The sequence below is a fragment of the Perognathus longimembris genome, chromosome 9, assembly GCF_023159225.1.
Source record: "Perognathus longimembris pacificus isolate PPM17 chromosome 9, ASM2315922v1, whole genome shotgun sequence".
NCBI classification, from domain to species: domain Eukaryota; kingdom Metazoa; phylum Chordata; class Mammalia; order Rodentia; family Heteromyidae; genus Perognathus; species Perognathus longimembris.
This window is the reverse complement of record NC_063169.1, coordinates 73,298,378-73,325,237: the sequence shown is the minus strand read 5'-3', so window position 1 is coordinate 73,325,237 and position 26,860 is coordinate 73,298,378. Positions and strand designations below refer to the sequence as shown.

Here is a 26,860-nt window from a genome sequence, read left to right as displayed (position 1 = left end):
AGGGCAGAAGGCCATGGGACCTCCCTAAGGGGCGGCCTAAGTACTAGCAGGACCGCCCCCAGGTTACTGCCGGCAGCCATCTTGCTGCACGTGGTCTTAAGGCTGGGAGGCGTGGCCAGCTAGAGCCGCCTCTCCAGTTCCGGACCCGGAAGGCAGGCGGGGCTAACCGAGATCCCTCTTCCAGGAGGTGGTGCAAGCAAGCACGCCCCCAGGGACTGAGGCAGGCAGGGCTCTTCAGGGCCTCACTCCCGGGGCACAACAGCCACACACCTCCGGGGCGCGGACAGGCGGGGCCAGTCGGTGTGCCCCACATGTCTGGGTATATTGAATTATTGTAATGTGTACATTTGTTCTCTCTACTATGAATGAGTGGGTAAGCTTATGTTTTTACTCTGAATCTCAGACTACCAAGATAGTGTCTTTGATGAGCCCAGATGAAAGAGCATAGGCATCAGACAAGCTTTAGGAAGACTAAAGCTTTCTATAAGGGCTACAGTCAGAGCTCTACTGGTAGGATACTTGCCTAACAAATACCAGCCACCATGCTCAAACTTGGTTACTGCCAAATGTAAACACTGGAAATCTAGGTGCAGTGGCACGTGCCTGTAATACTAGTTACTCAGAAGGTTGATACAGGATGATTACAGATTCAAGATCAGCCTGGGTTAGGGTGAGAGCTGTGATATATACAGATATATATTTTCCAGAAAGTGATAGCCCTATTTTCCTTTACTGTGCACAGCTTTTGTGTTGACATAGTTTTGAAAGATAATGGAATTTTCTATCAATAACTTCCACCAGTTTATAACATGTGCCAGTAACTATTGAGGTTGTTTTTATTTATTTTATTATTATTATTTTTTTTTTTTTGGCGTCAGTCGTGGGGCTTGAACTCTGGGCCTGGGTGCTGTCCCTGAGCTCTTCAGCTCAAGGCTAGCGTTCTACCACTTGAGCCACAGTGCCACTTCTGGCGGTTAAATGGAAATAAGAGTTTCATGGACTTTCCTCCCTAGGCTGGCTTTGAACAGTGATCCTCAGAGCTCAGCCTGCTGAGTAGCTAGGATTACAGGGTAGCCAGCTTGAGATAATTTCATGTAGATAAAACTCCAGTTGTTTCTTACTTGGTATTTCTTATATGATGTGGGTTGCAGGTCTCATGTAGCCTGGAATTACCTGAAATCTGCTTGTCTATGAAAAATAGCTCAGAGATGGAAGCTGGGATAAGACAAGGACCCAGCTACTCAGAATTATTATTGCAAAAATACTTACCAAAATTAGCAGAAATAATCAGGAACATGACATCTGAAGAGTGTCAGGTAATGTACCCAATAAGAATAACTCAAGTACAAGAACTGCTATGTCAAACAAGTCATTTGTACCAAACGTGAAGGAGCACTTATACAAGCTATAAAAACAATGTAAGGGAAGTTCAGGGAAAACCCATACTTGCTAATCCAGCTACTTTAATCAGGCTTTCTATGTGCAGGTCACCCTTAGCCATCCTTCCCACTATGTCCACCTCTCCGCTAAGGCTGTGACTGCCATGGTAAGATGCACCCCAGGGCCGTTTGCTTCTCTGACACAGGAGCTCAGCCAGCAGAAAGGATTAGTGGTAGGTAGCCTTAGAAAATCACCTCCCCATGATGGGAATGGGCTCTCCCTTTCATCTTGCTACTTCTTGATGGGAACTGCAGGCTACCTTTTGAAAGTAAACCGTGTAGTTTATCCATAATGCGGGTCATCCACACCTGGACCTCCCCACTCCCAAGCAGGTGTGAATTCCTTCCTGGAGTGGTGGCAAGCAGGGCTGGTACTTTGATCTTCAACCCTCTTCAGGGCCATTTGCGAGGAGAGGGGAAGGAGGTGGAGCAGCTCCATTTCTCAGCCAAGTGCTGAGGGCATCATTAAATCCTCTGTTCACAAAAAGGAGGAGCAGGAATCTGACCCCTGGAAGTAAAAACAGGTCCTTGATACTTACCTTTCAAAGGAAACCCACCAACCCTCTTCCACAGGGCCAGAACTCTGCATGCTCTGATATGTGCTTTTTATGTAAAAACTTTTTACTCCTGCAGTTTGGCTGTGTGTGTGTGTGTGTGTGTGTGTGTGTGTGTGTGTGTGTGTGTGTGTGTGCATGCTGGTCTTAGGGCTTGAATACAGGGCCTGGGTGCTCTCCCTGATCCTTTTTGGCTCTACGCTAATGCTCTACCACTTAAGCCACAGCTGTAATTCCAGCTTTATGGTGTTTAGTTGGAGATAAGAGTTACATAGAATTTCCTTCCCAGGATAGCTTCAAACTGCAATGCAAAGTAGGTAGGATCACAGGTGTGAGCTACCAGCACCAGGCAGAGCACAGATTTTTGAAGTTGTCAAGAGGAATGTCAACTTGAAAAAGGGTATCAGCAAGGCAGATGATTTGCCAGGTCCAAGTTAGTAGAGATAGGCAGCTCTGATATTTGCAAAGAGGAGGGGAGGATGGGAAGGTTTGAATGGGCAAAGGGATACTCTCAGAGTATGCAGCAGCTCTGACACTCATCCAGTCAAGACACTCATCCAGTCAAGGCCGTCTGTCATCCTTGTCCCCAGCTGTATGCTGGACCATTTGCCTTCACATAGTGCATTTTCTAAGTGTGTATGCCAAAGACAACTACTGAGCAGCAGCAGTTTCATTTAGTCCAGAAATATTTTTAAAAATCATAATCACAGTCAAGCTGGAATATTGATCTCTGGGGGAAAAACTAAAACTGGGCTGAGCAAATGGACACTGGCTTTCCAGTATTGGCTGCATCATAATGAATGCTGGCCTCAGAGGCAGCTGTGGCTTGGGCCAGCAGGAAGCAGCCTCTGAGCCTGGCCTGGTTTGGTTGCTCAGATGCATCTGCTGCCTTCAGGCCACCAGCTCTAGACAGTGAGAGCCATCCGCACTTGTAGTTAATCAAAGCCCTGCTCTCCATCCCACCAATCAGTGTACTCAGGATGAAAACTTCAGCCATCACACAAACCCTGGTGTTCTGCAACAGGACTCTGCATGCTACAGATTTTCCAGAAAAACATGTGGTATTTCCTTTGTTAAACCTTGGTTTCTTTTCAGACAGGAGTAGCTCATCAAGTTTGTGAGAATATGCAAGAAACTTATGTCCAGCTTTGGAGAGAGAGAAGATGCTAGGCAACAGCAGGAAGTGCCCAGGAAGTGCCCACAGGTCAGGGCCTCATCCACTGTTCTGCTGAAATGGAGGTTTCCATGTACCTACCAATGTGGTTCTGAATCTCAGGTTTCAATTCTGAGCCTCTGAACAGAACCCTGCCTGGAATCAACCTGTGGGTTGTGAACTACAGGAGGTCCTCCTTTCAAGTGGGGTTTCCCAGGTAGATGGAAGTTCGTCATACTGGGAACCCTTTTATGGAGTGCATGCTGGGGAGCATGTGGTTCCCAGGGGTGATGCAAGGAGTTAATCACGATTCTAAGGTTAAATCACATGAGTTACAGACTTGGAGATACTACTAGTAAACTTGTATGTCTTGTTGAGAGCTGGCAAGGCTGGGACTCAGTGAAAACTGTATAGGGACCCCACAATCTCCCCACCAGAAGTGTGAATCTGGGGCTGAGCTGACGGGCTTTGGAATCACAGCAGGAGCTAGGATAGTGACCCTGTAAGGAGAGAGACAAGATCAGACTAGAGAGAGCACTGGGTCTTAAGGAGATGGAACCAGTGAGGTACCCCATCTAAGTGAAAGTATAAATAAATTCAAGTAGTCATGTGGCTTTGCACTTCCTTTCTGGTTATAGGGCTCCACATGGCCTAGACACTAGGGATGATGGGCAAGGGCCTCCTTTGTGAAGGATTCTGCATCAACCTCTTAAGCATTTTGGGTGCTTGTTAAGCATCTGCCTCAGTGCTTGCTGCCAGATGTGCTCCTGACTCTCACAGTGGAATAGCAGGCCAGGGTCACCATAGCATCCTCCAAACCTCTAGCCCAACTCTTCAAAGGGACAAACCCTGTCCCATAAAGAAAGCTTCAAGAACTGCCAGGCTGCCAGGCCCAAGATGACCCCTGGGGTCTTTGTACTTACTCCAATATTGTATGAAGAAGGCAGGTGTCTTTAACTCCCTCCCTTTAACTAAGCCTCAGAGACTCAGGCGTATTTCACAGTAGTGACTTGTGCTGACTGACTGCAGGTGATACCAGAAAGGACCACAGGTCTTCTACCCTGCACCAGTCCCAGCTGCTGGTGTTCCACAGGCTCATAATTGACCAAGTCATGCTTCTCCCAGCGTGGGCAGCAACCTCTCAGTGCCCCCAAGGGGTCCAAGGGCCCCAACATGCAGTCTTGAAATACAGCCAACACTCTCCCTTGCTTCTCTATCAGACTGTAGAAGCAGCATATGCTTCAGATGGCTGCTCTTCACCATATTGATCCCATCTCCTGGGCACTGCTTCTCTCCAGGTTACAACCTCCTGAGTCTAAAAACCATGAGAAGCACTCTTGACAGAAAGAAGTATAACTTCTGCACAGCTGTTCTAGAGGGGCAAAAGGCACAGAAAGACCTGAAACTCACAGCCAGCTGCCCATGTGCACAAAGCTGGTGGGCTCCAGGAGGCTAGTCTCATAAGACTCTGAGGCCACGTGAACAACAGGTCAATCCACCTGCCAAGTTCTACCAGTCTTTGGCTCATACCAGGTCCTTGAGGCTCAAAACCCTCCTCCAAATCGAAAGGAATGGAGGAGAACATTGAAAGGGGAGGCATTGGTTGAGATACATTGTTTTCATGAACTGCTTTGTTAAATGGCAACTCATTTGTAAAAGTACTTAAAGAGAATGAAAATATATTAAAAATAATATGACTAAATAAAAAAAATAGTTATCTACTTAAAAACCCTCCTCCACCACCTAGAACCTGGCACCATTACTTTCTGGCAGAGCTGAGGACCTGTATACACAACATTTGGGCATGGCCTTAGGGAATGATGTCCAATATACCCAAAGGCTTCAATTGGCAAAGCGCCTGGAAGCAAGAACGGGAGGTCCTCCAAGCACTTCTTTTCTCCAAGTTCCCTCATCTCTATTTCCCTGAGACCACCCAAGAGTGTTCCATGATCAGAAGGGAGTAAGACTGCCATGATTCAAGGCTGAGGTCATGCACATAGCTCAATAAGCTGCAGAAGGTTCTGTAAGTTTCATGGTCCTATGCTTGCTCCTGTACATAACCAGCCCAGTCTTTCATCCCTGGGAGTCTAAATCAGAAAGGCAGAGACATGATGAGAAGCTCTATACACATTCACACGGCTCCTCAGTATGAAGCATGTGCCTGGCGCTCAAAGAATAACATTTGAAGGTGAGTTATGAAAGAGGAAGGGTAGACCAGATGATATCCATGTATATGATGGCATTTACCCATCATTTGTTTTTATTTTCTCTATTAAGTGGTAGTTCTTTTAATAGTAGCATTAAGTTAGTCCCATTTTACCCTTAGGGTTCTAAACTCAATATGTTGAGGGATGCTGCTTGCTAAAAATCTCATTTAGGGTTTTTACATTTCTATTAAGATATTAGATTGGTGGTAGTTTTTGTTTTTCACTGTGGTTGTATTGCTGTGCTGCCTTTATATGGAAATTTGAATTGTTCCTTCTATTTTTATGTTGGGAACAATGGAAATACCCACTCTTTGTCCAAGTAAAATTGGAATTGAGGATCTGTTGAAATTAAAGTATAAAAGAAACATGAAATAAACTTTAATTTTAGTTGTAATTAAGAATAGGGATTCTGGTAAAAATTCCAAGTTGATTTGCTACTTCTATCCAATTGGTGTCCAATACATGTCTGTTAATTAATTTGGAAGTTGTTTAAAGGCCATATTTTAATTATATTTAAATAATGTTATTTATGCTCAAATGATGAATGACACAGGAAAGTACACAGGAAAGGTCCTGTTTTTAAGGAGCTTCGCAGCATATAGAAAAAGGGTTACAGTCTTGGCCAGGAACCAGACAGAAGCACAGTCCTGAGGAGGGTCCTGAGGATGTGCAGGGTGTGCTGAGGTCAAAAGGGATTGTCTAGCCTCTGAAGACCCAGGAAAGGGACGAGAGAGGGCAAGGGCCAGCATCCATTCCTGTGAAAGCCCTTGTTGAGCTCGAGCAAACGAGATGACATGGTGGGTAAGACCCGGGTCCCTAAGGGGTGGACACTTTGTAATGTCACAGGGGCTTTTCTAGGAGATTTAGTCGGATCTTGGGTTCTGTGACCATCTACCAGCAAAGAGACTAAGCCTAAGGCCCAAGTCTTTATTTTGGGCAAGGCATTTTTGGAGGTCTTTGAAAGTATGATGAATTTGGGTTGCAATGAGATGGCTTCATTCTAAGATGCAGTTTCTTTGTCCCAAACTAAACCTTTCAAGGATGCTGGTTCCCTATGAGCATGTGGAAGCCAGATAGGCCCTGTCACTTCACTTCACTTCTGGCAGTACTCTGTGCCAAGAAGGTTTTAGAAAGCCCTAAGTATCTCACTCTGGGGCCTGGTCCCAGCCTGTTGGCTGTAGCTATTACAACAGGTCCACCTGGGGCTTTTCCTCCTGGGGATAGGGAGTGTCAAACACCAAAGTGGGCCTATGGTCACATCACCTCTGCCACACTTGTGTCCTGCACATTTTGCTACATGTGTTCACTTTCAGACTGTGCACATTTGCTCATCCCAGTCCTGGAAGCAGAGCTACTACTGAGCATGAGCACAAGCAAGGAAGGCCTGCCTGCGTTGCTAACAGACTGTGATGCAACAGAATAGGGACTATGTGTCACTTATTTCCTAAGTCTGCAAAGAGGAAAAAGAGCTCAGTCTGACCTTGTTCTGGTGCAGAAGTCTCTATCCATGCTTGAGTTGGCACCAGTGGTAAGGAGGCAGTCTGCTAGGATAGGAACTGGCTGCCAAGCTTCTGTGCCCAGGCCAAAGATCAAAACTCCTCCAAGGCTGTACAGCACCCTAGCCTTCCCCTTCCCCCAACAGAGGACTGTTTCCCAGGACTAGGTTAATAACAGCCTGCTTGTTCCACTCACACCAGTTCCAGCAGCACTGGGGGCGGACAGATGTCTAACCATGGGGTGGGGCCTGTACTGGAAACTAATGCTGAGAGTTCAAGCCTCAGCCTTTGGGCTTGGAAAGGCCCATTCTGGAGCCAGGCCCAGCAGGCTAGTGGGCAGAGGCAGCCTCCGCCTCCTCAGATCCATCAGCTCCAATCCCAGCTGTGTTGGCTCTGAAAAGGGATAGAGGCAGTGGGTGGAGGGGAGGTCCTAGCTAGTTCTCAGACAAGCCTCTCAACCTGCCTCCCAGACTACTCCTCCCTCCAAGTCCCCCCTTCCCTAACAGGCCCTCCCCCATGCATCCCCAGCTCCATTCCAGAGCACAGATAAAAGTGGAAGGAACCTGAGCAGCAAATGTTTGTGGTGCAGCCGCCAATCAAGGGCCCTGTCTCCATAGCAACAGGCACACTTCACAGCACTGTGAACAGATGGTCAGTGAGCAACAGGCGGCATATGTTCCTGTGAGCTCTGACACAGGCGCAGATGGAGGGTGGGTGGGAGGTGGGCCCAGGACATAACCTGACATTTCCTTCTCTCCCTTCTCATTGGGGGATACATTGTTGGGAGTATACTGAGATTAGCCTCGGCTCAACAGCATGATGGGGGCTGCCACGTGATTACTAACACTCCAGTACAGTTTCAGTCCTACTTAACCAGAGGGCAACATTAGCAGCTCAACAGCACGATGGGGGCTGCCACGTGATTACTAACACTCCAGTGCAGTTTCAGTCCTACTTAACCAGAGGGCCACATTAGCAGCCACCAGGAACCGCCAGGACCCCTCCTTAGCAGCAGCTGCCTTAGCTGTCTGTCAGGCCTCTGGTTTCTGGGGCTTTTTATAGCAGAAACTTTGATGATAGTGGGATCAAGAGAGAATTAAATGGCTCTAGCAAACATTTTCATGGGTGCTAGTGGGCAGAGCCCAGGTCCTAGGAGGAAAGGCAAGGAGTTCAATGTGAGGACTCCCTCTGGCTGGTCACAGGCTAGTGTGACACCTTGTCTTTGGGAGCTCAGACAGTCTTTGAATTTCAGTTGACCCTCCAAATGGTAAAGAGAGAGGTTTCAAATATTGCTTTCCACCATAGCATGTCCTCAAGGTGTCTTAGACATACAGCAATTGTCATAGAGCTCTCCAATACTGTGCTTTGCTAAGCCCAGTACCCTAGATTACCACCAGCCACCAACCGGCCAGCTCATGAAAGACCCAGGCCTTCCAGTGGTCACTCGGAGGGCCTGGCTAAGACTAGGGTGGGTAGAGGGTAGGGTATATGGCTCAGCACCAGGGCTAAGATAAAGCCAGAAGAAAACACACAGTTGCTCCCCAGGATAATTTCTGCAATGTTTGCTGGTCCCTGAGCCCAATTCATACTTAGTAGACATGGCCTATTAGACATCATTCTGTTTCTGTCCTTGACTGGGCCATTTAATTTACAGGCATCATGAATTCAATACTTACTGTGACCTGAAACCAGAACCATCTGACCTCTGGAGATTCAGGAAACCTCCCTGTATCCTATCCTACTGCAGGAGTGTCTACGGAAGCAGATTACTGTGTGAGCTGGGTGTGTTCCAGTTTTGAGCAGATCTCTGTCCCAAAGGTCTGTAGGATCAACACTTGTGTCCCTTGATGGAGAAAAGTGTTGAGTTCAAGGTTTAAGGAAGACCTTGTAAATCTAACCTAGTATGCTTTCTAGGATCAGTACCCATAGATACGGCTCACTATAGATCTGAGGATTAAAGCTCCAATTCTTGGATTATATGAACATTCTCCCATAAACAGGACTATTCTTTTCCATTAAACATGAAAGTTCTTCATTGCTCATAAAGAACAACAACTGTGCCATTCATTAGTAGCATCCTAAATTAGGTTTCTTACCAGCTCAATTCCTGTTTTCTCTTTTTTTTTTTTGGCCAGTCCTGGGCCTTGGACTCAGGGCCTGTCCCTGGCTTCTTCCCGCTCAAGGCTAGCACTCTGCCACTTGAGCCACAGCGCCGCTTCTGGCCGTTTTTCTGTATATGTGGTGCTGGGGAATCGAACCTAGGGCCTCGTGTATCCGAGGCAGGCACTCTTGCCACTAGGCTATATCCCCAGCCCCTCAATTCCTGTTTTCTCTTAACATGCTCCCTATAGCTTCCTTTCTGATTGTACAGAGAACCTAAGACATGAAAACTGCTTTAACTAGAGCCTGGAATGATAAAATGAAAAGGGTTTTTCTGCCTCTAGGCAGAACCATCTCTCTCACCAGGAAGGTAAGAACCAGTAGCTATTTCTTTTTCGGTTCAAAAACTTCTAAGGACCCAGAGAAGAAATAGTTAGAAAGTTATGCTTTTTTTTCCTGTTTGTTTTTGTCTGAGACTGGGACTCAAACTGGGTATGATGCTTTCACTCACTGGCTGGTGCTCTATTGCCCCAGCCATGCTTCCAACTGTGAAACTTAACTTTTGGTTATCATTTCTATAGAGAAAACAATTTGAGAAATATTATAAGGTTATTAGACACCAGGTTTTCAAAGGCTAATTAGGAAAATATCCTTATAATTCAGTACTAATTTTTTAAAAGGCAAGGTACAGTTAAATTCCAATTTATTTTTTTAAAGAAAAACATCAACAATGTATTATGTACTGGAAGCAAAGACAGAGATAGCATACATGATCCTATAGCAACCACTGCTTTGGGGCATGGAATCAAGCATAGTCTGTGAAAATAACTCATCAAATGCTTTTTTTTTTTTAAATAACGAAAAGAGCATTTTTCCTTCTTTTTCAAGTGTGTCTGGTCCCAGTTGCTCTGTCTCTGTGGATGAGGCTGGGAAAGCATCTCTCTTGAGGACTGCTCTGCAGGAGGACATGGTCAGAGGAAATCTCAAAGCTGACCGCCTTCTTCTTCTCTCTGTATTCTTTCTAGAGGAAGCAACGATGTCTTGCACTAAAGGTGGCTATCCCAGCAAAGAAAGCACCAAGTAAACTCTGCAAACTCCCAGAACTCAGTGTAGAAGATTCAGCTATGAAGGCAGAGCTTTCACCAATTCTTCCAAAGATGCAGGCGAGGGAGGAGCTTACCTGGATGAGGCCTAGTACCTTCTCCAATGGTCATGCTCGTAAGGTTTGCTTCCTGTAAGAAACACACAAAACCCAAAATGAGAATGACATCTCTCCAAATACTCAAACAAAAAAGCTGCACATTCCTAAATATGCATGAATAGTATGCTGACTTGTATTTGGAGAACAGAACTTCTTTCTTTTTCAGTTGTGGCCACCTGTCATTAAAATTTTGTTCTATAATTATTCCATTAAAGTGGAAGCAATTAATTAGGAAGTAGTGATTTTAGTGGAAGAAAACTGTCAGAAAGCATTCATCTTAACACCAGTTCCAACCATATGCATATTATCTAGACATTTATTTCTGCTAATGACTTTGGAGATGGAAATTCATATGCAGATGGCTCGGGAGGGGAGCTTTCTATGGCGCCTCCTGTGGTTTTTCCAAGGCTAGGCCTGGGGCCCCCCTTTCTCCCCCACACTGTGGCTGGCCACTTCTTGCCTTTCTGACAGATAGGGATGTTAAGAGACCTAGAGCAAAACAACCCCTAGTGAAAAGGTCATTGTTTTTCCACACCTGTCTTAAAAATGACAATTTTCTACTTTAAACCTTTAGTTTTTTGGTTTCCCTCAGGCATATATGGAAGCATGACCTTAACATGCCCTGCTTGATGACCCCAAAGTGTGAAGGCTGACAGTTAAAAAAAAAAAAAAGGCTTCTTGAGTAGCATGATTTTCACCACCTTTGTTATCTCTTCCTTCCCACCCTTGTAGTCTGGTAGAGGACAAGTTTCCCTAGAATTACCATGAGAAGGAACTAAAGTGAAGAATCACAGGGGAATGACTGTGGAATTTAACAGCTCACCAGCTGTGCTGAGGGCAGCAAAGGAGAGGTTAAAGCCTTCTCTGGTTCCCATTTGTTCACAGGTTAGCTGGGCCCCAAGCTTTGATGTTGATCACCTCAGAAGTGCAGCTACTCCTGCCTCTGGCCCTGGGTCCCTGACTCCCCACCAACCCCACATCTGCCAAGCCAGGTTTAGATTCTGGAAGGAAACTTAACACTTATGACATTAACCGGACACATGCATTATGAGGCACTGACTTTTCTTCTAATATGAAGAATTTTCCTGGTTGCTTCTGCTTCTAAAATAGAGGTAGCTTTCTACTGAGACTGCTTTATTCTCCAAGAAATATAAAGAACAGGTAAAATCCAGCAAAAAAAAAAAATGTGGTAGTCCAGAATTCGATCACGGCACTTCACTGATAAAAGTTAACTGTGTGACCTGGGAACACTTCACTGCTCCTGACTCTCACAACATCTAAAGACCAAGCATGTGCAACAGACCCTTTACACAGAACACTCACCTTCAGAGAGACTTGTAGCACAGCAGCACGCCTGTGCACCATGGAAGGCAAGGAGAGAAATCCAGTCCTTATGACACAATAGCATGAAAAGAGCCAATTTCTAATGGTTCAACCTAGATCCAACCTAGCACTTGCCAGCTAAGGTTGGCCTTTAATGTCAGGACCCTGGAGTCCCAAACTCACATTATTCAGGACAATTCTGAGCTTATGATCCACCCCAACAAAGCAGGGGTCTCCAATAAAGACCTAGATCTCATTCAGGTACAGCTTCTAAATGGTATTTAGGTTCTAGCTATCGTGGCCAAAAGAGCTGTTCCTGTTTTCAAGTGACTGGCACAGAAGAGGCAAGTATGCTTCTTTGGCCTTATAGGCAGCCACTTAGAAAGTACAGTGCATCCTGAAGTTCTGCATGGCAGACTACTTTTAGGGCTTACATCATATGCTTACTTCCTAGCCTGAAGGAAATGTCCCACTCAGTGGAAGCTCTGTGAAATGGATCAGAAGCGTGAGAGTGAAAGTCTTCTCAATGTCTAGGTCTCTGTATATCCCGGTGCCTGCATGTTTATGATGTGCTGCTCACAACCTCATCATTTATTCCTTTCTGGGTAAGGAAGAACAGTATGTTGTTTCTAGTTATTTTTATTTACATATATAAATTGAAATAAAATGTGTACTACTTTCAATATATATATGTAAATTAAAATAAAATACTATGGAAGTATGCATTCATTGAATTCAGAGTAGGACACTTGGGCATACAACAGAAAGCTCAGTGTCATCTGTGGAGTCTAATAAGGGCCAAGACATCAGTCTCTACCATGGCCCCCTAGACCAGCTCAAGTATTATCCAACACTCAAAGGAATATGCATTAAAAAGAAAGGAATATGCATGTGAAAGTAAAGCAATGTAGGATTACCAGTCAGAAAACCCACAGTCACCCAGACTTTTGTCAGTGAGTGTCTGAGTCCTTGTAAGGGGGCAGTGATGTTTAGCAACTGGACTGCAGCCCAAAACAAAGGGTTGCAACCTGGGATTGTGCAGAGTGCTAGGGACTCACAGCTGAAGAAAGTCCTAGAGGAGGAAAGATTTCAAGCAGAGTGAAGACCTTTATTATGTTTGTTGCTGTTGCTGAACTGTGATCCTCAGATCTCAGCCTCCTGAGTATTTAGGATTACAGATGGGAGCCAAAGGCACTCAGACTTCATTATGTCTACATTTTTTTTTTTTTGGGTTGGCCAGTCCTGGGCCTTGGACTCAGGGCCTGAGCACCTTCCCTGGCTTCTTCCCGCTCAAGGCTAGCACTCTGCCACCTGAGCCACAGCGCCCCTTCTGGCCGTTTTCCATATATGTGGTACCGGGGAATCGAACCCAGAGCTTCATGTGTAGGAGGCAAGTGCTCTTGCCACTAGGCCATATTCCCAGCCCTATGTCTACAATTCTGTTATAAGCAGAAAGGGGTAGGAAAAGCACTCTTGGAGCCTGACACTTTGGAGAGGGTCACTTCCAAAAAATTGTACTTTTTGGAACCCAGCACTCTCCTTCTTTTTTTTTTTTTTTTTTTTGGCCAGTCCTGGGCCTTGGACTCAGGGCCTGAGCACTGTCCCTGGCTTCTTCCCGCTCAAGGCTAGCACTCTGCCACTTGAGCCACAGCGCCGCTTCTGGCCATTTTTTTCTGTATATGTGGTGCTGGGGAATCGAACCTAGGGCCTCGTGTATCCGAGGCAGGCACTCTTGCCACTAGGCTATATCCCCAGCCCCAGCACTCTCCTTCTTAAAACCTGACTGGGGCCAAGGCTTCTAGTTCTTCATAACCTGTATTCTCAGTCTCCTGTCTCATTCTTCTGAGTGGCCCACTGCATGGCTAACTCCCTCCCAGGGATAGACCCAGGTGCAGCAGAGGCCATCACCATCCTCTTACCAGTCCAGAGTTCCACTGCCCAATTCTGTATCCATCTGACACATAATCCTAACAGCACTGGGCTGCTGTCAGGACCAATGGGGACTCAGCTAGAGACTACAACAGGTGTGCAGACTACCTCAAGGAGTGTTGAGGAACAGGTTCCTCTCTGGCAGGGACCTGGGCAGAGGGTATCTACCTTCTTTCTGTCCCTGGGAGAGTCATATCTTCATTTTCATCTCAGTGAGGAAAAATTTCTGGCTACTGTCAATGTTTTCTGCTAACAGAATTCAAAGAAACCAATTCTTTGTTTCCTATTAATCCAAGGGGGAGGGCTCTCCTCACCTAATTTAAACAGGTCCCTGTAATCTCTGCCATAGCACTAAGGAAGAGAATTGTGCCAGTAATTGTGACATTTTCCCATGCTGTAAAATAATAAACAAAAACCCAAAACAAGTAACCACAGTTCATGCAATAGATTGAATTCCTTTTAAAACAAGTCCACATAAATATTTAGAAATGCATCAAAATTAGCATACTATACAAAGCATTTTGGGTACAGCTATGAGCTTCAGGTAGGTGCTAGACCCAGGAATGCTTGTAAAAAGCTGCACAGTGGTAGCACCTAGACAAGATGGAAAAGGCCAGGCAGCTACAGCTCTCAGCATCTTGCAAACTGCAGTTCCTGATATGAGCAGGCCTGGCTTGAGGGCAACAACTTGAGTAGCATTGGCTCATCTTTCTTACTCACCATTAGGTGCTGTGGTTCACTATTTGCTCATCCACTATGCAAAGGATGGACCAAAAAAAAAAAAATCATACAGCTACAGAGCTTCAGAGCCTGTTGGTACTGACCAAGAGGATGAGAGATATGAGAACAAACTGAGATAATATCTTTTTGCACAGACTCAATCACTTCAGCACAGGTCAGCTCTCTCCTCTGGCTGAATGAGTACTAGATCAATTCTATCCTCCAGCAAGGGATGTGTGTTCATTCCCTCTGCCTCTTCTCCACTATACTGACAGTTGTAACCTGGGCTCAAATTCTGGATAGAGGGGAAAAGAAGGCAATACTGATTCACACAGTAAAAGGGTAAAGAAAGACTATGAGAGAACTGACCTTCCTGTTCAGTAGGAGGAATAAGAATGGCTTCTGCATTAGAGATTCCTCCAAGTCCTGTGTATACCAGTCACCTCAAGGAGGAGCTGACAGCTCTTCCCCACTTGTAACTAGTTCCTTATCTAGAAGCCAAAAGCATCAGGTCACAGTCCTAACTTTCATTATTGTCCACAGTGGGATGTGCAGATGGCTAGGCTGCAATCCCATCCTACCCCAAGTGACTGTTCCAAGCCAAGCACTTGTCTGTATTGCAGCAAGCCAGGTTCTGTATCATGGTAAGATTTACATGAAAGACCTAAAAGCTTCTAGCACTTCTGGGGGCTCCTGGTCACCATGAACTCTTGCCCCTCTCCTGCCATCATTCTGGCATCTCTGTGAATTCAGCTCCCAAGTATGGGCCTCCTGTTGGCCATTGCTTCTGCTTTAGAGCCTCCTTTACGCATCTCCAGCTGCTTCTACCTCCACCACCGGCCACAGAGACCTTCTGAGATCCTTTAATCAGGGGTCAGGAGGGGTGCTTGTCTGGACCCCTTGTTTCTCTTGGTATCACTCACTCTAATTCACGTAGAGGCCTGTCATCCTTTAAGACAGAGAAGCAATACCATAAAGACACTCACATATCCAAGTTCACTGCTGCACTATTCACAATAGCCAACTTGTGGAAAGCAGCCTAGATGCTTTACAATAGATGAGTGGATACAAAAACTGTGGTATCTATACACAACAGAATTTTATACAACCATGAGAAAGAATAATATTATGTCAGTTGCAGGGAAATGGATAGAAACAAATCATGTTAAGTGAAGTAGGTGAGCTCAGAGAGAGACAAGATGTACGTTTTCTCTCATGTGGAAGCTAGGTCTAAATTACCTTGGATACAATAAATTATACAGGTCTCTAGGCAGTCACACAGAGTTAGACCAAAGGAGGATACTCTTTTCTTTCTTGCTTGCTGCTTCTGTTTTCTTTTCTTTTTGTTCTGTGTTTGTATGTGTCTTGGAGTGTAAGGCTAGGCACAGCAATAGAGGGACAAGGAGTGAACAAATGCAGCAATGGTACTCAATGGATACTATGTTGAAAATGAACAATATAACTTGTGGGTTGAAATGGGAGGGAAAAACTGGGAGAGAGTAGGGAATTGGGTGACATTGTCTAAGAATACATGTACTCTTTACCTGACTTATGTAACTGTAACCCCTATGAACATAATCTTTACAACACAATAAAAATTATAAAAGAGAGAAGCAAGAGCAACACATTTTGCTAAGCAGCACATGACTGCTCTACCTAGCAGGCCATGGGTAAGAGCTGTGCTGAACCTCAGTACACTCAGGACACCTCAGGCATCCCAAAGCCTTATCATGCTATATGCCTTCTTCAACTGTCCTTCTGGTCTCCCTCTTCTGGAGTTTAGTCCAATGAATGATAACATCTCCTGAGTTAAAAGCAATTTCAACATGCTGGGGTACCAAGCAAATTACATTGCAGGAGCAGGCCAGTTAGCTGGTAATGGAGGTAGGAGCCTCCATACTCCCATGTGCTTTCTTAGAAAGACTCAGAAAAAGGCCTGTTGTAAAATGTCCAGCTGGGATATCTACAGGTTCAGCTAGCTCAAGGAAATCCAAAGCCAATGTAAATCTATACTGATGGAACTAAAGAGGGCATTTAAGACAAACATCAGAAATTCTGGTGTGTACTGAACTATATGCTGGGCTCTGACATCTGCTAAACCTGCAGACTCAAGGGGTCAAGAGGATATTCTGACACATCTCTCCTCAGCAGTCACAGTGATGGCCCGCTGCAGCTATTCTCAGAGAGGAAAGGCCTAAACATGCCAACTGTTGAAGAGTTGCTGTGTTGGATAATAATCTGAGTAACAGCTCTATCAGAATTTTAGAGACTGCAGGGGCTGGGAAGGTGGCTTAGTGGTAGAGTACTTGCCTAGCATGCATGAAGCCCCAGGTTTGATTCCTCAGCACCACACAAACAGAAAAAGCCAGAAGTGGCATTGTGGCTCAAGAGGCAGAGTGCTAGCCTTGAGTAAAAAGCAGCTCAGGGGCAGTGCCCAGGCCCTCAGTCCCAAGACCCAGGACTGGCAAAAAAATATTTAGAGACTGCAAAAGTAAAAACTACCACACATTTAAAAGGTGTTTGTATGAATGGATAAATCTAGGTAACATAAAATCTATCTAGTTTGGCCTCAAAACTATAAGGAATTTGATTTTAAATGCTCTGTATTTAAGTGCAAATTACTTTGTACCAAATTCAGCACAATACAGCCAATAAAAAACAACATCTGTATTACATGTATAAGAAGTCAAGATACTAAAATACTCCTATTTGTGCTTTTTTTTCATCATAAGATGAACTATCTAAATGCACCTTTTATAAGAGCCTTTCACTGAATAAATTACAAAGCTTGAATTCTGAACAGCTGGATTTATTTTTAAAAAATGGCAAGGAAAGACAGACCACTAGCAAGTATGGAAATCATTTGCTTCTATTTCACTAAGGAATTGGGTAATACCAGGCATTTATGCGTCCTCAATCATAAATATATAACCTTTTCTGCAACAAAGAAAATGAATTTTCAGAAAAAAAAGGGAAGTTGGAAGCCAGCATGGTGGCCTCTTGCACAAACCTTGGTCTCTCCATGGCTGTCCTTGTCTGGAATGGCTGTATGTGGGGCTTGTTCTGTGGGAACTGGAGCCCTGTCTCCCCCATCTCCCTGTGGGAACATGGTTCAAGTATTAGCATGATAGTACACGTCTTATTCCAAGCTTAACAGCAGTTCTGTTCATGAGGGCCAGGAAGAACTCTTAGACATGTAGAGTGAGAGCTAGAGCTCAGGAGAGGGGTGGGAGAGAGCAGAGAGAGAGAGAGAGAAAAAGAGAGAGAAAGAGAAAGCAAGCGAGAGAGCGAGTGCAAAAGCAGCCAATCTGCACTAAAAGCCAAATGAGAGGTTCTGGCATTTGTCCAGGGTAGGTATGGAGAAACAGGAGCCCAGAGAAGAACTGGTCATCATGTGTCTTCTAAATGGGATCTCAAGAGTCCACTCAGACCTGCTTCTAGGGGCAATGGGTCCAGAAGCTGCTTCTACTAACAGAGGAGAGACGAGCACACTTCTGGTCCCTTCATCCCATTCATCCAAGTGGATGTTTACCTCTGTAGTACATTCTATGACTTAGTGAGCATTTCTCTATTGCTCACAAACTCATTAATACATTTTTTGTGGTGCTGGTTGGGGGCCTTGAACTCAAGGCCTGGTGATGTCCCCAAGCTCATTTTGTTCAAGGCTATCGCTCTATCACTTTGAGCCACAACTCCACTTTGTTTTCTGGTGGTTACTTAGAAATAAGAGTCTAATGGCTTTTCCTGCATCAGCTGGCTTTGAACCATGATCTCAGATTTTAGCCTCCTAAGTAGCTAGGATTATAGGCTTGAGCCACCAGTGCCCAACCAACACATACTTGTTATACTTTAAAGTTTCCACAAATTTCTAAACCCATGACTGATAACGTGTGCCATCTATCTCCACAAGAAGGCCTAAGTATGTACTAAAAAAATATTTGACAGTACCCCATAAAGAGGGTCGAAAGACACAGGACAAAACTTTCTTAGTAAAAGCCCAGAAACACAACAAATCAAAGAAAGGTTGGACAAATGGGATTATATCAAACTGCAGAGCTTCTGCACGGCAAAGGACATAGCTTGCAAGTTAAACAGAAAGCCCACAGATTGGGAGAAGATCATTACTGCCATACAAGACAAAGGCCTCATATCTAAAATATATGTGGAACTCAAAAAATTAAATTCCTCCCAAACAAATCCTCAAAGAACCAGCAGCCCCCTCACTTGTCTAGCACCTATAGTAAGCACCCATTTCCAGCAATGATATGAAGCATGTCCAATGATGGAGGTTTTTACATGCACAGAGTTACAGCTGGCCTTACACTCTGAGTAGCTGTGACTACACAGCTACTGGCTCTAGATGCAAACTTACAGGGAAGCCAACTGCATTAGACAACATGACCAGAAAGGAGTCTAGGCCGGCAAGCTCCTGTGATAATGGTCATGTCAAAGCTGCCTCATGCAGCCATGGGCAAGTCCCTTGCCACTTGTCCTATTCTCTAGCAATTTCAATTAGGAAACTTAAGTCGGGAGTACGCTCTGAGTCTCAGGCTTCTAACAACAGGAAACAGGAAAAAAGAAAGAATGTGGTAGAGTTTCATTGCAATTTTGCAAAATTTTTGCTTTCAGGTCTCAAATTCTATCTGGAGTTGGTGGCAGACAAGACTTGGACACTGCAGAAGAGATGCCTTCCTTTTGGTAATCCATCCCATTATTGTCCACGGACAAAGTGTGATAGGACTGGGCACCCAGAGGTAGATTGCTGATCATGCCACACACAGCCTCTAAGATGAAATCTGCAAGGCTGACAAAGCTTCTGAAGATAGCCTGATGGGCAGAAGTTTGAAGTGAGTTCTCTTGTTCCATTAAAAAAAGTAATAATGAGGTGCTACAGGCTGGCACCGTGGCTCATACCCCCAATCCTAGTTACTTGGGAAGTGGAAATCAAGAAATACTGTTGTTCATTATCAACACAAGCAAAAGCTCAGTGAGACCCCATCTCAACCAACAGCTAGGCATGGTGGTTCATACATACATGGAAGGACTATGGTTTAACCTGGCCAGAGCACAAATAATCTCAGAAATAATTAATGCAAAAAGGGAATAGGTATCAATCAAAGGAGGAAATAAAAAATGAATTTTAAATCCTCATTAACAACTTGGCATTGGTAGCAGAGATCAGGTAGAACATGACTGAAGCAAGCCTGGGCAAAAGAATTCACAAGACCTCATACAAATGAAAACATCCAGGGCAATGGTGGTGTAAAACTCAGTTATTATGGGAAACATAAAGAGGAGGTCCAGCTGGTGTGAGCAAAAAGCAACACCCTATCTCAAAAACAACCTGAGCAAAAATAGTTGAAGGGGCTCAAGTACTAGACTGCCAGCTTACAAGTGTGATGCTCTGAGCTCAAGCCCTGGGACCATAAAGAAAAGACTCATTAACAACAACAGAAATCCAGATGTACAAGATGAAGCTATCAAATGAGATACTTTTTCATTTCTATCTTTTTTTTCAGTTGTGGGACTTGAACTCAGGTGTCCCTGAGCTCTTTAGCTCAAGGCCAGTGTGCTACCACTTGGAGCCACTGTGCTACTTCTGCTTTTCTGGTGATTAACTGGAAATCAGAGTCTCATGGACTAAATTTAGCCAGGCTAGCTTTGAACCATGATCCTCAGATCTGTCTCCTGAGTAGCTAAGATTACAGGCATGAACCACCAGTGCCTGGCTTCAAATTTGTTTTATAAAATGTACTACTTTACAAGTGCTGTCAAGATACTACCTAACAGACCCTAATCACTGCTGGTGAATAGGGGAGTGATGAAAGCATTTGAGGAAACAAGATGGTAATATTTATCTATAGTTGAATTACATTTCAATCTATAATTGTGTGTACTGTTTAGGATTCTCTATTGTAAGTGAACAATGCACACTGAATAATGGAAAATGGAAATAGCTGAAGAACTCTGAACAGGTAACACAGTAAGTGTACAGTTGGCCTGTGGTGGAAAGCTCTGGCTGTTGTTCATCTATTTATTTTGTAGCACAGGTACTTAGGCGAGTGATCTCCTATCCTTGGTCCTTTTTGCTTTACTTTTTGGATAGGGTCTTTTACTTTTTGCCTGTCTGTTTTGGACTGCATGCAATCCTCTTGCCTCTGCTTCCAGGGTAGGTCCATAGACGCATCTGCCATCAGGCCCAGCTTCCCCCACTCCCAGTATTGGGATTTGAACTTTGGTTCTTGTGTTTGCGAGGCAGGCACTCTAACCACATCTCTAGCTCTATTTTCTGCTGGTAATTTTTGAGGAAGGGTCTCACTTCCTACTCAAGATATATGCTTGGGTGCAACTGACCCATGTTAGGCCCCTCAACAACTAGAGTAACAGGCCCAGGCCACTGTGTCCAGTTCATTGAGAATGTGTATTGCAAAGTTATGAACCTAAGATGGCTTTGAACTGTAATCCAAACAATCTCAGACTCTCAAGGAACTGGTATTACAGGTATGAACCACAAGCTCCAGACTCAGCTCTTTGCCTAGGCTGGGCTTGAACTGAAATCCTCCTATCTCTGCCTCCCATTAAGAACTATTTCTTTTAATAAGACTACAGGAAGCAACTGGGTCTACTCTTCTTTTCTTTTTTCTTTTTTTTTTTTGGCCAGTCCTGGGGCTTGGACTCAGGACCTGAGCACTGTCCCTGGCTTCTTTTTGCTCAAGGCTAGCACTCTGCCGCTTGAGCCACAGCGCCACTTCTGGCCATTTTCTGTATATGTGGTGCTGGGGAATCGAACCCAGGGCCTCATGTATATGAGGCAAGCGCTCTTGCCACTAGGCCATATCCCCAGCCCCATGGGTCTACTCTTGACACAAGATGGGTCCTAGGACAGTATGTGACAAGTGGACTGCCTAAATCCTTGCCCACCTGTGTGGTGAGAGGTCCAGTGTGATTTGCCCACAATGCGTCGGTTCTCCTTTCCACAAACTTTGCAGATCACTGCTTTCAGGTTTTGGAATCTGGTGAGCCAAGATCTCTGTAGATACATCAGATGCAATGAGAGTCAGCTGAGTGTTCTTTGAAGGGGCTGGACCATGCAGAGCCAGGTCCAACATGGGGCAAGGGACACAATCCACAGGGGGACCATTCCCTAATGACACCCAACTAGTGTGGCTACCTACGCTGCACCTAGGAGGATAGATGTAGTCCTTCAATGTGACCACAGCATCCTAGAAGATGGTTCCCTCTTATGAGAACCTCAGAAATACAGCATCAAAGTTAAGGTGCTGGCCTGAAATACCTTGAGGTACACAGAGAAGAAGTGACTGATGGCTGTGACGCCGTGGCTGTACTCCTTCTACTGCTGCTGAAGAACAGGTTTCCTCTTGTTTATAAGTTCTTCTCCTAAAGCACACAGGGGCTTTTGTTGCCTGTTCATGACAGGCTACCTCTAAGGTCTGAACACTTACAGTCCTTGAATTTTGGTGAGAAATGGTAATGGCAACACATCATCAAATGTTTTCCCTTTGGTGTGAAAGCATGTAGCATTGCATCTAACAAACCAGTATGCTCTCGTGATTACATTGCCTTTGTAACAAACACTGTGGGTAGTAAAACATTCCAAATGAGCTTGGCGTGAGGCCTTATTTGGAAATCTTCCAGGAATCATGTAGTAATCGTACCAAGAAACTGGAGTTGCAGCCAATGTCCCCTTGGACATAGAGAGCCTTCAGAAGTATTTGTAAGTATTTTACTGGTGTCCAGAAGGCCCCTTTGAGGGAGTGCACATGCTACAAGGCTCTGAACTGGTACTGGGTACTGATGCTACCAAGTGCAGGTTTCTGGTATTTGGAACAACTGAACCCCAATAGGAAAGAAGTTGTGGAAATTTAAGTTCAGTCATCATGCTAGTTATATGAAGTTCTGAAGCTTAGGGTAATGAGGATATTTCTAGGGAGTAGTTTGTTTTTCTTAAGCCATTAGAATAGGGGACCTATCATCTTCCTAATGACTAGCTGCTGGTTTCAAATTTATTGTTGTTTAATGCATATAAAACAAAAACAACAAAAAAACCCAACTCACATTTTGTTCCAAAAGAACCTCCACAGAATATCCCTTTTCAGACTGTAAGTACTTCAGATGAAAAAGCTTGCCATCAAACACGTTCCAAGGCAAGAACTCACTCATTGTCCAGGGAAAGCCACATGCACTGTTGACCAGCACCAGGGTGGTGAGGCCACGGATAAAGAGGGATCCAAGCTGTACAGCTCTGGGACTGATGTAATCTAGCTGCAAAGAGAGAAATCAAAACACACAGAAATCAAAACAAACAGAGCTTCAACAGAAATCAACTGTGTACAGGAAATGCCTGAGGGAATCTCAACACTGCAATGCTTACTCCTCAGAAAAGACGCTTGCTTATTTAGCACTGGACAGCATACCAGATCTCATAAGTTCTATTGATTTCAAGAGGCCTTGCAAATGAGCTCCACTCAAAGAGTATGAAGGGAATGCCATCTGTGAGCCCATCTTGTTCGCTACCCACCCATATGAGCTGCAGATGTTTGCTCTGGCCTGTTTCTCATACAGACTTGTCACTCAGTAGTCCTATATGTCTCAGCTCCAGAGAGAAATGTCCACTGTCCTGAAGCAGAACTGTGGCCTGTGAGGAAGATGGACATTATTTATTGCTGGGCTTGCTACTCTAGAAAACTTGCTTTAAAGCAACGGGAGAGGGAGAACATCTGGGGCATCACTTTAGATAGGAATAAGCTATGTTTCTGAAAACCACAATCAGTTAATGCAATTGTGTATTATTAAAAACCTCATTTATGTGTGTGTATGTGTGACACTGAGGCTTGAACTTAGGACCTAGGAGCTGTCCCTATTTTTTGGCTCAAGACTGGTGCCTTACCACTTGAGTCATATCTCTACTTTTGGCTTTTTGCTGGTTGGAAATACAAGTCTCATGGACTTTCCTGGGGGGGGGCTGGCTTTCAGCCTCCAGAGTAGCTACAATTATAGGTGTGAAGCACCCAGTTAAAAACCTTATTTTAAATAAGTATGATTTCAAAATAAAATAGCATATATAACTCAAAAGGTTGATGGGTACTAATTTTACAAATCAAGAATGCCACAGCAACATGAATTATTTCTTTCCCTTGTCAAATCCACCTTGATATTCAAGATTCTTACTGTCCTTGAAGCATATATGCAAAATGCTTAAGTCCCAGAATGTGTTTACATGCTCCTCAGGCACCTCTGCTCTGTGCTTCACTTTTCTAAGTATAATGCAAGTTTCAGAGAATAGATGGTGCCTCTCCTTGATATCTGTCAAGGAACTGCTGTGCCCAACTGTGTGAGGACAGTTTGAGAAAAGCTGGGTAACAAAATCCAATTCATAAATTACTCATCAAATAGATTAAATGATTAAATTTAAATGAAGTTCTATTACAAAGAGAGACAGTAAAGTCTGAGGGCACAAGGAAATCAGGGAGCACCCTAGATGCTGGGTAGTATGTTGAAGCACTGGCCAGATCCAAGTCTCCACTAGCTAGCACTGAGTACTCACTGTTGCTAAAAGTCATGACCTTTGGCTTCTCCAGTTCAATAAATGGAATTAATAAATAAAAGCATTTGTTTTGGAAAATAGGATTTAAGATATTTCAGGAATAAAACATGGGAAAAACTGAGCTGGCCCTGTGGAAATGCAATGGAGTTAGGGTCCTCTGGTACAGGATAGGACTAGAGAAACTGTAAAAACCAAGTCTTAATATGCCATAGGCCTCAGAGTAAATGTCTAACAATTGTGGAATATATATATGCTATGAAAGGCTTGCTTCATGGGCTGTTGGCAGTCATGATTTACTTAGAACAAAATTAAAAGAATGGAAGGGCAAAGAAAGTACAGGAGTTTTCATAGGCTTTTCTTAGAAGAGGGCAATGGTGAGTTGAAGTCACCACACACACTGGGCCCAGGGCAGGTGCAAGAGAAACCTCTGGAATCAGATACCAGCTCTTATCCCACCAAGGTGTGTGATGTGTACTCATCTAGTTCAATGATGAGTAACACAGCCAGTGTTCACATTTAACAGAGTTACAGACTTACTCTAAGCTAACATCAGAGACCTACAAAGAAATGAGGATGAGTGGGCTGGGGTATAGCCTAGTGGCAAGAGTGCCTGCCTCGGATACACGAGGCCCTAGGTTCGATTCCCCAGCACCACATATACAGAAAACGGCCAGAAGTGGCGCTGTGGCTTAAGTGGCAGAGTGGTAGCCTTGAGCGGGAAGAAGCCAGGGACAGTGCTCAGGCCCTGAGTCCAAGGCCCAGGACTGGCCAAAAAAAAAAAAAAAAGAAATGAGGATGAGTGAAGTAGCTCTTTCCTCCTTTTACAGCTCTGTAGATAGGATGTGGTTTTCTCTAGTTAGAAGATGCTAGATGCACAAGGAGTCCTGAACCAGCACTCTTGGCTCTAGGGCCATCACAGGGACAGAGTGAGGAACTGAGTGACACATGGGGATGGCCAGAGGAACACTCCTAAGACACAGATTTGTGAGGTCACTACAGTTTGCCTTAGCAAGCATGTTTTCAATGGTCTGGGCATAAGAGTCTATCCTACACCCTTAGAGCTTTGAAAGAGAGATTTTATGTTACATATATATATAACTCAATCTATTGTTGCATTTACTTTACTTACAAGAAAGTAATTCTAACTCAAATCCATCTATGTGTGTACTTCCACACAGGCCATAGCCATTATATATTAGGGATCCTGTGACCTATCTGAAGTATATAAGCAGGTCTGTCCTTCAGGAATATCCTGGCAGGTGAAGTTCATAGTGATAGCTACATCCAGACCAGTAAACACATGACTTGCATTCAGAATTATACAGAGACAACCAGGAAAAGGGTACAGTTTTCTACAGCCAGCCTAACTTCTCTTGGATATACTCAAGTGATATGGCTCAAGTGGTAGAGTGCTAGTGGTGCAAGCAAGCCAAGGAAATGCAAGGCTCTGATTCAAACTCTGATACCAGAAAAACAAATGACAGGGACTAGGTGAAGACACAGGAAGGGCAGCTCACCCTGCTATCCTACACACACAGTAGGTGGAGGGGATGAGCCAGGGCTAAACTGGTAGCACCAGAGAAGGTGCTGTGTTTCTGACATCAGGGAGGCTGATGGAGAGTTCTTATCAATAAGCTATTCTCTTCAAACTGTTATACCATCAGAGCAGTATCAAGATGCACTTGAATTCCTAAGGACCAGCAGGGAAGCAGCAGTTGTCAGCATGTGATCCAGTGCCAAGAGCTACTTAAGAGATGAAGACAAATCTCTGCCCTGTGGGGACATCCATGAGGTCTTCCCAATGCTCCTGTGAAATACCAATTATAGTGGAGAAAGAATGTAGGAAACACTGACTCTTTATGCCAGTACAGTTATCTCCAGGATTCTGACAATTCACTGATTATATATGTACCTGTAAATTTGCAAGCTGGGCAGTTGATTTTCCTTGGAGGCACAAGGCCTGAGCAATAAATGCATGCAAATCCTCCAGACAAAGTGTGTCTACCTGAAAAAAAAAAAGGAGATAGACTAGCATTAGTCTTCTGGGAAAAAAAAATCCAACATTTCTTGTAAGATGATCTGTTATTAAACATGGGTACCTACACAGCCACAGATAGTGTATGTACATGTGGACAGATGCACACAAAGAAACACATGCAAGTGCATACACAGGAAAACACATGTAGAAAGGTTCATGCCTGTAATCCTAGCTACTCAGTAGGCTGAGATAGATCTGAGGATTGCGGTTCAAAGCCAGCCTGGGCAGGAAAGTCCCTGAGACTCTTATCTCTAATTAACCACCAGAAAACCAGAAGTGGCACTGTGGCTCAAGTGGCAGAGCACTAGCATTGAGCTGAAGAGCTCAGGGTCAGTGCCCAGGCTCAGAATTCAAGCCCCATAACCGACCCCCCCCCAAAAAAAAAAAAAAGAATATATAGGTACATGTACAAAAACACACAGCTCTCCTCAGTGCAATACAAGTTATCCCTTTGGGCACAACTTGTACAGAGTGCACAATCCAGTAATTTCTAGAGACAAAGAACACCCAAAATAGTCTGGGTGAGGGTGATTAGGACTGAGGGCACATCCACCTTTGAACAACCCTGGATGGAACTTTTGTCCTCAGCTCTCAGTATAAACAAAAGCAGGGTTAACATTATCCTTGTGGAATCAAAGGTCTAAAAATCATGGAATAGGGGGCTGGGGATATAGCCTAGTGGCAAGAGTGCCTGCCTCGGATACACGAGGCCCTAGGTTCAATTCCCCAGCACCACATATACAGAAAACGGCCAGAAGCGGCGCTGTGGCTCGAGTGGCAGAGTGCTAGCCTTGAGCGGGAAGAAGCCAGGGACAGTGCTCAGGCCCTGAGTCCAAGGCCCAGGACTGGCCAAAAAAAAAAAATAATAATAAATCATGGAATAGGAACAAGAAAACAGAGAAAAAATGAAGAAATAAGTTATAAGATGAAGCCCAAAGAGAAGAGACACTGGACTTATGTCCCTTCTTGCTTTGCATACTCCTGAAGCTGCCACTGTCCTCACTTAGACACCACATTTGTCACCAAGCTAGAAGCATTACAGAACATGCCAAGCAATTCCATTATCCACTGCTCTCTGGAAAGAACTTCTTCCATTTCTGGAGTTCTTTCCAGAGAAGAAATATACTGTGGTAAG

The 26,860-nt window shown here is 44.5% G+C and overlaps 1 protein-coding gene and 1 long non-coding RNA gene across 15 annotated transcripts in view; one reads left to right on the top strand and one right to left on the bottom strand.

Moving 5' to 3' along the window:
- Window positions 1-1,539: 1,539 nt before the first annotated feature.
- The window catches only part of Fam120b (family with sequence similarity 120B), a 57,084-nt gene continuing 31,763 nt past the window's right edge, over window positions 1,540-26,860 (bottom strand). For 5 of the 14 annotated variants that reach the window (XM_048354472.1, XM_048354471.1, XM_048354470.1 and 2 more), the window contains 5 exons: window positions 25,600-25,692; window positions 22,199-22,405; window positions 21,044-21,152; window positions 17,133-17,219; window positions 9,636-10,181 (listed from right to left, as the gene is read on the bottom strand). In XM_048354472.1, the coding sequence (XP_048210429.1) occupies window positions 10,141-10,181; window positions 17,133-17,219; window positions 21,044-21,152; window positions 22,199-22,405; window positions 25,600-25,692 (537 nt within the window). In that variant the 3' untranslated portion in view covers window positions 9,636-10,140. Of the gene's footprint in view, window positions 1,948-3,627; window positions 3,647-9,635; window positions 10,182-17,132; window positions 17,220-21,043; window positions 21,153-22,198; window positions 22,406-25,599; window positions 25,693-26,860 lie in introns of those variants that run through there. The other 9 variants (XM_048354482.1, XM_048354475.1, XM_048354476.1 and 6 more) reach the window with 9 other exon arrangements.
- Window positions 6,207-23,864, top strand: LOC125357507. The gene is made up of 3 exons (XR_007212174.1): window positions 6,207-6,219; window positions 22,075-22,080; window positions 23,323-23,864. It is a non-coding gene; the product is annotated as an uncharacterized LOC125357507 (long non-coding RNA).